The sequence below is a fragment of the Anguilla rostrata genome, chromosome 4, assembly GCF_018555375.3.
Source record: "Anguilla rostrata isolate EN2019 chromosome 4, ASM1855537v3, whole genome shotgun sequence".
Classification (NCBI taxonomy): Eukaryota; Metazoa; Chordata; class Actinopteri; order Anguilliformes; family Anguillidae; genus Anguilla; species Anguilla rostrata.
This window is the reverse complement of record NC_057936.1, coordinates 57752946-57765072: the sequence shown is the minus strand read 5'-3', so window position 1 is coordinate 57765072 and position 12127 is coordinate 57752946. Positions and strand designations below refer to the sequence as shown.

Below are 12127 nucleotides of genomic sequence, written 5' to 3'. Positions count from 1 at the left end.
GAGACTGATTTTAAATATTCTCTTGTGCCTTTTAATTAATGCATTCTTTCTTGGCAACATTCTTCACTGGACTTTTATAATAAGAAAATAAAATGTCAATTGAATAGGAGCACGTCCTTTTAATTTGCAGGCCTTAGAAAACATAGGCCTATGGGTCAATTACTTTGTGGAAACTTGAATCATTCAAATACAGGTCATTGTTCATTCACATTTGTCATTTTTCAAACTCAAATTATATTTATATACATAATACATATTTTTAAAAATGACATTAACATAGCTGTAGTCTGATGCATATTGGAATCCATGTTTAAAGATGGAACTTCCTTCTGTTGGAGTCCATCTCATGTCGCTGAAAAGTGAGAAAAGATTGAATTAAAAAGGTACAGTTGACATATAAGCACACCTGTCCATACGTGTGTGGGGGTGTGGGCGCAGGTTAATTAATGACCTGCAAAAAAACACCTATATATTGCATTGGGTAAGTCACCGGACTTAGCCAAATTCCTCCTTAACATTGTTGCAGAAAGACAAGCATTCAACTTAAGTCCCACTTTCCACAAATTAAAAACTTTAAATATTAAGAGGCATATCTTGACACTACAGCTAAAGAATGTAAATTGGGATGTTCCACAGTATTCAACACAAGAAAGGGAAAGAACAAGTTTTTTGTGGGATGCCAAAGAAAACCGGTTAATTAAAAGATGCACAATCAGGAAAACCAAGAGAAAAAAAACCCAAACATAACGACAACCTGAAAATCTGAATTCACAATGTGTGTAGTTCTGTTTTTACTGCGTTTTGCCAAATGGAAACAATGTGCTGTGACACTATCCTAAATGACAGTTAGCTTTATGCACCAAGGACAGCATGATCCTAGAGGAATTCATTGTGCAGATACAAGAGGGGAAATGTAGATGCAGGAATACTTCACACTATCACACTACTGGAAGTATTAATCCCTCATCTGCCAGTAGTTGACAGCTACTTCTCCAAACATGAATGATTCCAGGTCTTCTGGATTAGTTGCTCATCTCAACATTTGAGCCAAATGTTTAAGAATCACTATGCAAGCACTCACCTTGTGAACCCATTCATACTCTCCAAATTTGGAGTCAAACGTGCCCTTTTGGAGAGAGCGAAGTTTAAGTGTAAAGCGTGGTCCTAGCTCTTGAATGCCAACTCTCTTCTCGTTCTTGAAGATGTACCTTAGGGGAGCAGACAACAGTGATTGAGTCCAATTTATCCAAAACAGCTTTCCATTACATTAAGACTAGATCATGGCTTCTTAAAAGTCAGAGCTTTAACCCCATTGTACATGCTGGTTTTGATTCCAACCGTCCACGTACTATGATAGGCCTTAACAAAGAAGCCCGGTAGAATGATATACAGTTTTAGTTACACTATCCTCTGTTTTACATCATTTTCACTTCTCTACATGCCCTAATTTATATTAACACTATTTATTATGCTATTGTTTTTACTATTGTTGCATTCATTATCAGTACCATTTTCAAATGCCATCACGTGGTACATGGTAAATAGTAAGTTACGCCCATGGAAGTCTCAGAAAATACAGAGTGCTCAATAGTTGCAGTCAATGAACAGCCGTTCCCCCTTCCTTTCCGTAATAATGAAACAGCCATTTTAAGAGTATATGAGTTTTGGTTTTTCTAAATATGTTGAAGGTGTCAAGGTCCGGGTACTCACCTGTGAAATCTGAAAAAGATGAAGTCTCGCTGATTATGGAACGTTGCAACCTGCCGACCGACGAACTGTGGATCATGGGGGAAGAGTGCAGCAAACATCCGTCCAATGCTGTGACCCAAACGTGTTGTAAAGTTGTTTAGTATCACCTCTGGAGAATGCTCTGTTGGGTCTTTGCCTCGTCTCTGTAAAGTGTTCACAGGAAAGAGCAAAGTATGTTTTTCTTCAGCAACAGGTACAGCCCGAACACACATTCTTGGATTCACAATTAAATAATAAAACAAGCAATATTTCTACAGACCTCAAAAAGATACAAGATAAAGCTGAAGCTAGAACAGCTTACCTTCATTTCTTTGCGCAGTCGAACACTGCTTACTTTGAAATGCGCTGTTGGTCCATCCGGAAGATGGCAGAGAACAAGGCCATCTTTGTAATTTTTGGTTAAGGAGACTCCAATAAACAAAATGTGTGCATGTACATAAATATTGGGCAGCCAACATTTCTGCAAAAATAGTGTGTATAAAGCACAAACTGAATCAATGGACAATGCTGTGTTAAAAATGGGAAAATTGTGGGTAGAATTGCTGGAGAATTTATTTATTTTTGTGAGAAGCTCAAGGAACTCATGATGTGACCTAAAACACATAAAAAAGGATACTGGGCATCTTACGGTCCTCGTTTACCACCATGAGAAATGTGAAATCTCTAGCTATACACTGAGGGATAACCCTCTTTAAAGCAAGACCTCGTCTATAATACACATGTGCATTTGGTATGACGGTTGCAAGCTGCTCACAGAACCTCACCGTCCTCTGAAAAACAAAGAAGCAACTTTAAATAGGGGGAAATAAATTGAGTACAACTTTCAGCATTTATGTTCATACTGGATGTCTACATTTTGCATACATCCTGTACTGGAATGCAAGAATTGTCCTAATGGTGCGGTCCAAAAACATGCTCACCCCTCTTGGTCTGTCTGAGGTGGTAATGAGAACTTTTGGATTTGTTAGTTTGTTGAAGTAAGCTGAAAACTCATCAGTTCCCTCATCAAAAGCTACCTGCAGAAAATTGAAAAATTAAAACGAAAACATACGTTTAAGCAACAACAGTAAACAAACATAATGAGGCATGCGTTTTACATTCTCTACCCACTGCATACACAATATTCACAAGTACAACATTTTACATTTTATATTAATATATTTCAGTCTGAATTAATGTTACAATGATGTCAAACTTAATGCTTCATCTTTTTCCTATAATTATCAAATGAGAAACCTTACCTCTTCATCTTCTGGGTCAACTGTGGTTTCATCATAAATCCTCTGATTTTCTATGGTTTTAGGGACTGGTTTTGGAGGTGCCTACAGAAAAGCAAGTCATATTTCATATACAACCACATCACTTTCTTCCACACACTTTTTTTTTGTTGATACACCTTTAAGGTGCACGATAACAAATATTTGATTAGAATGTTCTGAACTGAACATTATAAAGTTGATGTAACAATCACTTCTATAACACCGACATAGAATTAAACAAATAGCATTAAAATAACTACTCTTCTAATGGTTAAAAGACCACAGAGATCACATCTGTGCGTTTAAATCTTCATCCACATCCGGCATTCAGTCCAAGTAGGCTGCACTATTGAAAAACAGTACCTCATCAACGTTACTGCTGCACAGTAAAACTAATGGTAGCATAACAAGCAAATGTGTATAATAAGTGCAATTTACCGCGTCACCAAGGGCGTCCCTCTCCTTTTTCCTTTTCTTCTTCAAAGCCAGCTTTTCCTTTGATAAAATAAAATGGTCAAATATCGCCAGCATAGACAGAGAAAGGTGGTTGTACGGTTTAAGTAACTTTCAAAATAACACTAGCCTTGTCATGTAGGCAATTATCTTGCACACAAAGCAAAGTAATAACTTATGACAACAGATCTTACTTTTCGTTTTTCCTGTTTATATTTCATGAACATAAAATGTCGCCGTTGTTTGTTTTTTATTTCTGACACGCTGAATGGTGGGGGAAACGACGATTCTGGTTCTGCATTCGCATTTTCAGATTCTTTGACGGCGCCCTTTTCTACAGCCTCCTGATTTAGTTTGTTCCGTATCTTTTCGTTTTTCATCTTTTTCTTTTGTTTCTTGTTCGTAATCCGCGATTCTGATTGCACTTCGGAATCCATGCTGCGTGCTTTTTATCCAAGTTTCTTCCTCGCATGCGTTTACTGACCTTTACTCTTTGACCAGGAAACAATTTTCAAATGACTTCCGAGTTCATTCAAACGCACAGCCACAGTTCGTTGATTATGCCCCCTAGCGACGCCAAAGAATATAATTTTATTCTCGCTATTACACTTTTTTTGCGGCTGAGAATTTGATCGAACTAGAGATGTCGCTCATGATAAATCGGTTTTCCTTTTTCGGTCTGGAGTTTTGTAAAACCAAAGCGAGATGTGATACTGTTAAGTTAATCAATTACACAGTATGCAGGACTGATATTTAATATCAAATGGCATTGAGTAATTAATGCTGGAATGTATTAACTCCAAGGTTCAGAACTTTTAAAATCTAATACCAGGCAACAACGATATAGACAAAATTACAATATATATAGACAATATCCTCCACAAGGCAATGCTTAAACTCAAAAACACATAGTCAGAAAATATACACAGCAAATTTGGCTAGGAATTTTCATTATGAAAAATATTAGCCATAAAGCCAGGGTTTAAATAGAAAATGAATAGCCTGCTTGTGTATCTGTAGAGGCGATAGCCGTGGTGTGGGATGGTAGCATTTTATTTTATTGTAAGAGAAGTCCCCATCACAGGGGTTTCGGACAGACTTTTTTGCATGTGAAATAATTTAGCTTTGCCATTGCTAATTAGCTGAATACCTATCCAACCAATTATTTTAAGATCAAACTGAGGATTAATGTGCAATAAAATAAAATGTAGTATCAGTGTGTATTTGTTATTTGTTTTAATAAATAACAGCTACTGAAACAATTGATGAACAATTGATGATCCATACAGCCTGGAATGGGGTAAGGACAAGACTCATATTTATCCAGTGTTGAAGATCCACAACAGACAGATCTGTACACACAGCTCCACTGCCTGGATCTCCTCGCTGACTTCTCTATTCATGTCAGATATTTTTTGTACCTTTAGCCCACATACCTTTATTCAACTATGGTAAGTATTTTTTTAAAACAGAAAGGATAGCTCTCACAGACTGACCTGGTGAGAAAAAAACCCAACAACTTTTAAACAGAATTCACTGAATTTGCATGTTTCATAGAAAAATGTATGAAATGCTCTGAAGAATTTGGGTGTGCTGTGAGATCATACCTCGGTCACACTGTACATCATGAAGATATGTATGTTCATAAAAAGTACATGGCAGTCACAAGAAAAGGAGAACAATAGCTCAGGCTTTCAGTGCAGGACTACATATAGTCTGGAGAGCAACCAAAACAGCATCAAATCTTAGGGCTCTATTTTTTGGATTCAATGTTGCACGACGCATGGGTGCAGTCAATAGCATGGCGCGTGGGCACACAGCACATGCCTTTTAAATGTTGGTATTTTTTTGACCAGAGACAAGGAGCACACAGTTCAAAGTGCATGGCACAGGTGGAAAATGGGCTGGATTATGTTGAATATATTATCAGTGGGCGTGTTGCAGACGGATTCATTCACAGTCAATTAAATAACCTCTTTTCATTCCCCTTTAGAGCCTTGTGCTGCCAGTTTCCATGATCAAACACTCCAATGGAAGACAATGATAAGGATATACTAATCAGAAGCTTCTCCCAAGACCTTTTACAGAAGATGCAGAGCTGAGCAGTCACTTTTTTCAAAAGTTGAGTTTGAATGAATCTCATAAGAGATTCATTCAAATTCATTCGCACATGATTAGTAACTGGCCAACAAATGATGTAATGCCTACAGAAAATTACAAGATTTGCTGAAAAAGGTTTATTTACACTTCCATGTAGAAATGCTACATAGACAAAATAAGTGTATTTAAGACATGATGAAACCACAACTCATTGAATCCTGCAAACATAATTTTAGGTTGGTAATCAAACAATTAATATGTGGTTAAACATTGTCAGCTTTTAATAAAACAATATTTTATACATTTTGGTTTCATTATGTAGAAAATACAGAAGTTTTTATGCATAGCCCCCATTTCAGGGTTAGTTATTTTTATTGAGAGCCTACTCTGAAATATTTAACCACCATACAGTGGCTTAGCTTGGCTAATGAAAAGCAATTCATAGTACAAGTATTGAAGAATAAGGATTGCGAAAGGCTCCTGTTGCAGTTTGTCTCAACAGCTGATGTACCAGGCTACAGCCTGGCGGAAGGCTTTATAGATGATCGGGTTCTGTGAACAAACCAGACCCCCACTTCTCCAAATCTGTGGGCCATCCCGGTTCATATCCCCCAGACATGTCCAGCGGTCCTTGTACATCCGTGACACGCACCATTTCGAGTGATCGAAAGAGGATTTGAACTGAATTGGCCCCGGTAATTTGATCCGCTGGATGTTCATTACATGATTGGGGAGAGAACAGTTGGAAGGCAGCACATGATAGCTGTGCTGCCAGGTTTCTGCTAACAGATCAGTCTTCAAGGTCTGAGCTACCCATCCCGTGTATATGTCTGTGGAGAATGTCAACAGAAATATTAAATCTATAAGTTAGAAACATTTCTGTTTTATGTAGTATGTCATTATATCTGCACAACCCTGAGAGTAGAATAGCTTTAAACAAACATTTCATCCTAAAAAGGAATGTTATTCATTTTGATACCTTGACAAATGTCTTTTGACCCAACAATGACAGCTTTCTGCAACCCCTTGTCTGGACAAAGCAGATCCAGCTAAGGCTTTAAGATCCATTCCAAGTGATTTTAAAGCATAACCTTACGTGGATCTTCCCCATCAGCTTTCCCTATATTCTTTTTGAAATGAGACTTTGTGGAGCTTGTGCATTTGCAAAATGATGTTGTATACAACTGTAATTATCATGACTTTTGTCAAGGTAGCAAAATACAATTAAGCCACAAAACAAGTGTTAATCGTTAAAAGTTAATTTGGGTCCAATATTGACATAAGTGCACTAGAATATAGCTTGATTTCTAGAAATAAAGGTTGATTTTTAGAAAAACAGTAGGAGTCACTGGAAAAGTGGCTGTGTAATGTACTGAATGTCTAAATACGAAAATCTTTAGTACAGCATGCCTTTTTACTGTTTCATAACCTATGTCAACAATTTCTGGGATATAGAATGTTCTTGAACTTTGAGTTATACATCACATGTGAAAAGTACCTTCCAATAGGAAAACAGGATTGCAGGTAAACAAAACATTTTAGAGACTTATCAGATACAATTTCACAGCATCACATAGCACGATTCTTGTTTTAAAAACAACGTTCTTACCGTCAACGTAGAATTTAGATTTAGCAAAACTAAGGAAGTGTTCTCCTTTTGCTGAAATCAGTCCCTGCATTCTCTTAGAGACCCATGGCAACTTGGAGCCATCACAAAGGAGAGCCAGGCTGGCCATGTCTTTCTGGAACTCCACAGGCAAGGAGCAGTTGTACACATGGGGATTATAGTACAGGAGCTGCTGGGCTGAAGGGAGAGGTGGGGAAACAGCTCCATCAGCAGGCACATTAAAAAAATCAGAAGAAATCTGGTTTCCTAGGATACGCTTCAAATTTTAAATGTAATTTTGGCCTTTTCTCACCTATTTCAGGAAACTGTCCATATTTATAAGTGACACAAAGAGCAGTTTGGCCATAGTGTTGGCCAGAAGAAGGCCAGGAATATCCCCTTTCTGGAAATGGTGGGAAGTGGGGGACACTGTGGATGAGCCAGAAGCCTTGAGACTGGTCAAAGTGTAGAGCTCCTGTCAAGGACATAAACGTACCGTGCAAATGTACACATGCAATCAGACACGTATGTGCAGACACATGTACACATAAGCAGCTACTTGCACAAACATTAAAAATCTGTTATGCGTCCTAATGCCGCATCAGCACTGCAATGTTTTTTCACTACGTTTTTTTCATTGCAGGGTCAGGAAGTAGCATTTAAGCAAAATACATTTAACAAAGTTTGATTGACCCCTTTACCAAGTTCTTGGAACCAGCACTGCATATCAGTGTCCTTTGCCCTGCACACCCAGTTCCCCCCCCCCTTTTAGTCTAAAGCACATTGTGTTTTTGCAGAGTCATAAGCTTGGCTTTGCCTGAGGTAGACAAGGATACCATCCCGCCAAGTTGTGGCTTGGAGGGGCAGCCTGCTCCTTATCTACACAGCATCGAGAGTTTTGCCCTTTTCAGGGTATCCTACAGAAATAACCACACTGACCACAGACTCTCAGCCCTTGACAACATTCATTTCTTCTGAGCTTCATTATGTTCTGACCTCATCAGCGCAACAAACAGAATTCACGAACAACTTCAAACATCCACAAATACATACTGATTGTAAAATAAATAAATAAATGTCAAATTAAATAAATATTGAATCTGACAAACTAATCCAGACATCTGTTTATTAATGTACTGTATGCTTGTACACAAAGGGCCACAAATTCAAATAAGGAGATAATATATGAACCGCGGTGTGTACCAGTACAGTATTTTCGCACCACTAATTAAAAGTAGGATAAAAATGTTTTGCAGGCTATATTTGCATAGTGAAGAATAGATTAAAATTCAGCAGTCCAAAAACAGCATCTTTCAGTCAGCATTTAAACAGTAGTACCTTTTGTATGTCCATACTGACGTGTGTAATTCATCGAGGGAGGGGCATCATTGTACAACACATAGGCTGACCTGTTGGACTAAACAGAACCATACATGTAATGAAACTGCAAGCAGGAATTGCAGGAATTCCAACACCAAAAACAAAACATATTAAATTGTTCAAGGTACAGGATTTTAATATGGACACATTTTTTTAAAAATGTAAAAAAAAATATATATATATATATATATATATATGATGGTACTGTACCTCGCACAATCTTTATAAAAGTGTCAGGATGAACATTCAAACATGGTTCATTCACATTTTGAGAAAATCAATGCTTCGTACTCATTGGCTGATGTTAGCCTGTTCCTTTTCTTGCCTCGCAGCAAGATGGTATCAATTTTGAAGCCCAACCGAGGGCCATTCTGTATAGAACTTACAGGTTCTGCTCAGCATGTAATGGGCTACTTGGAGTAAATTATGTGTGGGCCATGCAATGGATTGGCGACCTGCCCAGGGTCTATTCCTGCCTCTCGCCCACTGCACGCAGGGATAGGCTCATGCCACCCCCCCCCCCCCCTGCCCCCCACCCCCGTTTATGTAAGCAAGGCAAAACAAGTACAATTTAAAAGAACTTTACCTTGAGTCCCCTTCCTGTGTACAGTGGTTTCAGTGTATTGCCAAGGGCTCCCTGACTGGAATTGACCAGAAACTGGCTCAACTGCCAGCCCTCCTCTGAGGAGTCCAAGTACATGTATTCGAGTCCACTTCCAACATCATCAATTTTATATTTGGGTAATTTGTACATGATGAACCTATCGTTAATGGAAACAGTGTCATTTCAAAATGTAAGCGTATCCCACAAAGCTATAAGTCAGCCATGATTTAAAATCTTTTATTGCCCAATGAGATGGCGTGTAAAAATAGCATTCTCTTAAATTATCACTTTGATCTGACACTGATTCAAGATGCACCGCTGTAATGCCTGCATCATTTTAACGCTTAGACTCTTCGTGCATTGATGCAAAAAAACCTGTCTCGAATGGTAAAAGCACTAGAGATTAGTCATTTAGATGCTTTCAGCCAAAGCTACTTCAAAAAGTGCAGTTCACATGATAAAAACGCTAGAGATTTTAAAATCACAAGTGCCACCGTCAAGGGGATTGCCTCAAGATTTGCGAGAGAAGTATATTTTTTAAAATTCAGCATAAAAATCCAAGGCCAAGGTAAAGCAGAAATGAATCCTTCAATGTGAAATCTAGCTGATCCATGGCTTACATGGTGAGAAAAAGGATACATTCAAAATGGTTATTGACTAGTTCATACCAAAAAGCAGACACAGCATAAAGGCTGCACATGGGCCGTTCAGCAACTAAAACAAATAAACTTCCACTTATCCCTGTCTTTATAAATGTTCTTTTTCCTTTTCTACCTACATGACATGCTCTATTCATCTGAAGTTAATTTAACTATGAAGCTGGTTGCTAACTTAAAAGCTTATATATTAATAAATTATCTAAATATTGAGCCTGCACAGAGTAATTTTTATTTTTATTAATTTAATATAATACAATGTTTTTGAGAAGTTAAAGGGTTTCGGTTTTTATGATACAGTCAAGCAAACTTGGTCCACTCTAAAAATATAATCAAGAAACTGGTTCTTTCCAGCTAACGTATGAGAATAGTTGTTGCTATTCTCATACGTTGCTATGTTTCATATTCTCATATAGAAACATGCGTTACTGAAGCAAAAATAGTGAAGATTTGCTGAAGATCACATAACAAAGGATCCCAAAATCCACTTACCAGTCAACAGGTTTCCCATCTTCATTCTTGCAGGATATTTCTGTATGACAGGGGGTAAAACTGAAAAGAACAAGAAGCAAAATGAACCATGTATGAAAGCAGCACATCTTAAATGTGTCTGCAGATCAGCAGTCTGATGGAGCCAGTGGACTTGCAATGGTTTTTAATTGAAAAAGAGAAGTGGTTTCCATGTCAGTCTGGGCTTATTGAGAAATATTGAAACTGGCCACAGCGCAGCTGCATTGTAAGACAGTTGGGGAAGTCCGGAGTTTGTCTCCTGACATGGACATTCTATATTTCTTGTGGCATAACAATGGCTGTTTTGTTACCACATCCCCTATTCAGTTATTTCTGAAAGATTGCAGTTAAATTCAAGGGTTTGTGATTAATTTGATGTACAAAGCAGGAAATTACTAGTCAGTGTCCACAGTCAGCTGGCTCAAGTAGACTTTCTGCGGTATTGAGTTTAACGGTTGGCATAAAGTGTGTGCACCTGCACCAGTACAGTTGTCTCCACACAATCAGCATTTTGCAGTTAGACATATGTAAAAATATGATTTAAAAATAAAATTAAAAATAGTGTATAAGCAGGCCTTGAACATTGACATTATTAAATAAATATAAACTCATTATATTATATTCACACGGTATCCCTGAAAACAGATTTAGACCAATGATCAAGGGAAGTAATACCGCTATCAACAGTATCTAGAGGGAAATAGCGCAAGTGCCAGCACAGTGACACTGTGACAAGCCTAAGCTCCAGCTGCACGTGAAGTGCGTCTCCTTCCATCTCATGCTGGTGCAAGCTTAATTCTTCAATTAATTCAAGCTCGGAAAATGAAGAAATAATTCTTCATTTTCCAAAATGGAAGACATTCCTTCCACTCTAGCTTCTCTCTCTTCTAAAATGATTTCTGAGGCCCTCTGAGCAGAGATTAGTTTTGCCATACCAATCGATTGTGGTAAGGAGCCACACGCAAAGCTATTTATTTGTTGTGTCCCTCCCCCAATTTGCAGTTGGGGTAGAGTGTGAGAAAATATTGAATGTTTAGAATGTTTTGAAGCAACATTGTGCAGGTTCTCACAAGACATTGTGCAGTTTCACACACTACAGAGGGTAAAGATTGCAGGAAAAGCAGTAGTAGACAGGTTATTGGTGCTTGAAATGTAACAATGTTACAACCTTGTCTGTGTGTGTAGTTTCACACACTAAAGAGGGTATAGTGTGCGGGAAAAGCGGGAGCAGACAGGTTCTTGGAGCTGTGTTGAAACCTTGTGTGTTTGTGTGTGTGTTGTCCACAGAGAAACTTGGAAGTGATTTCTGATTTTGAAAAAAAGAAATAAGAATCCTTATGGACTGTGAGTGTGTGTGTGGGGATGGGGGTGTATTGGTGGAGTTGGAGTGGGTGTGGGGGGTGGTGATGGGATTAGGCTTGGGACATTTGGTAATAAAATATAACATAAAATGGTGGAGAGGGTCGTGTTCAATCTATGAAATATGCTGCAAATCTGAAGGACAAACCACACACACACACACACCCACACACATGCAGCACACCCAGGTAGGAGGAAGACAGAGTGAAGGTACACAGGAAACCTTTTTGTTTCATTTTTACCATGCTGACTTGTTTTCACAAATAAGTTCCTCTTTTATTACCCTCAGGTCCAGTGGACCCGAACACCACATATGTAATATAAATGTGTGGGGGGGTGCAGTGTGCACTCAGTAAAAATGTGTTCTTTTACATGTTCTTCACAGAAAATGAGCCAAGGCCAACGAGTCTCAGGTTGAAAATATAATTAATTGTATCATTTTTCTTTTAGT

The 12127-nt window shown here is 38.2% G+C and overlaps 2 protein-coding genes across 2 annotated transcripts; both read right to left on the bottom strand.

The window, feature by feature from the left end:
- Positions 1-104: 104 nt before the first annotated feature.
- Positions 105-3965, bottom strand: rpf1 (ribosome production factor 1 homolog). Its single transcript, XM_064333435.1, has 9 exons — positions 3656-3965; positions 3447-3503; positions 2991-3071; positions 2670-2765; positions 2366-2519; positions 2051-2133; positions 1711-1892; positions 1082-1208; positions 105-352 (listed from the first exon to the last, which is right to left on the bottom strand). The coding sequence occupies exons 1-9, from the start codon at positions 3896-3898 to the stop codon at positions 311-313; spliced, it is 1065 nt and encodes a 354-aa protein (XP_064189505.1). The 5' UTR covers positions 3899-3965; the 3' UTR covers positions 105-310.
- A 1710-nt stretch (positions 3966-5675) lies between these two features.
- dnase2b (deoxyribonuclease II beta) lies at positions 5676-10522 on the bottom strand. The gene is made up of 6 exons (XM_064333436.1): positions 10300-10522; positions 9134-9308; positions 8506-8584; positions 7481-7642; positions 7171-7365; positions 5676-6391 (listed from the first exon to the last, which is right to left on the bottom strand). The coding sequence occupies exons 1-6, from the start codon at positions 10404-10406 to the stop codon at positions 6057-6059; spliced, it is 1053 nt and encodes a 350-aa protein (XP_064189506.1). The 5' UTR covers positions 10407-10522; the 3' UTR covers positions 5676-6056.
- Between the last annotated feature and the right edge of the window lie 1605 nt (positions 10523-12127).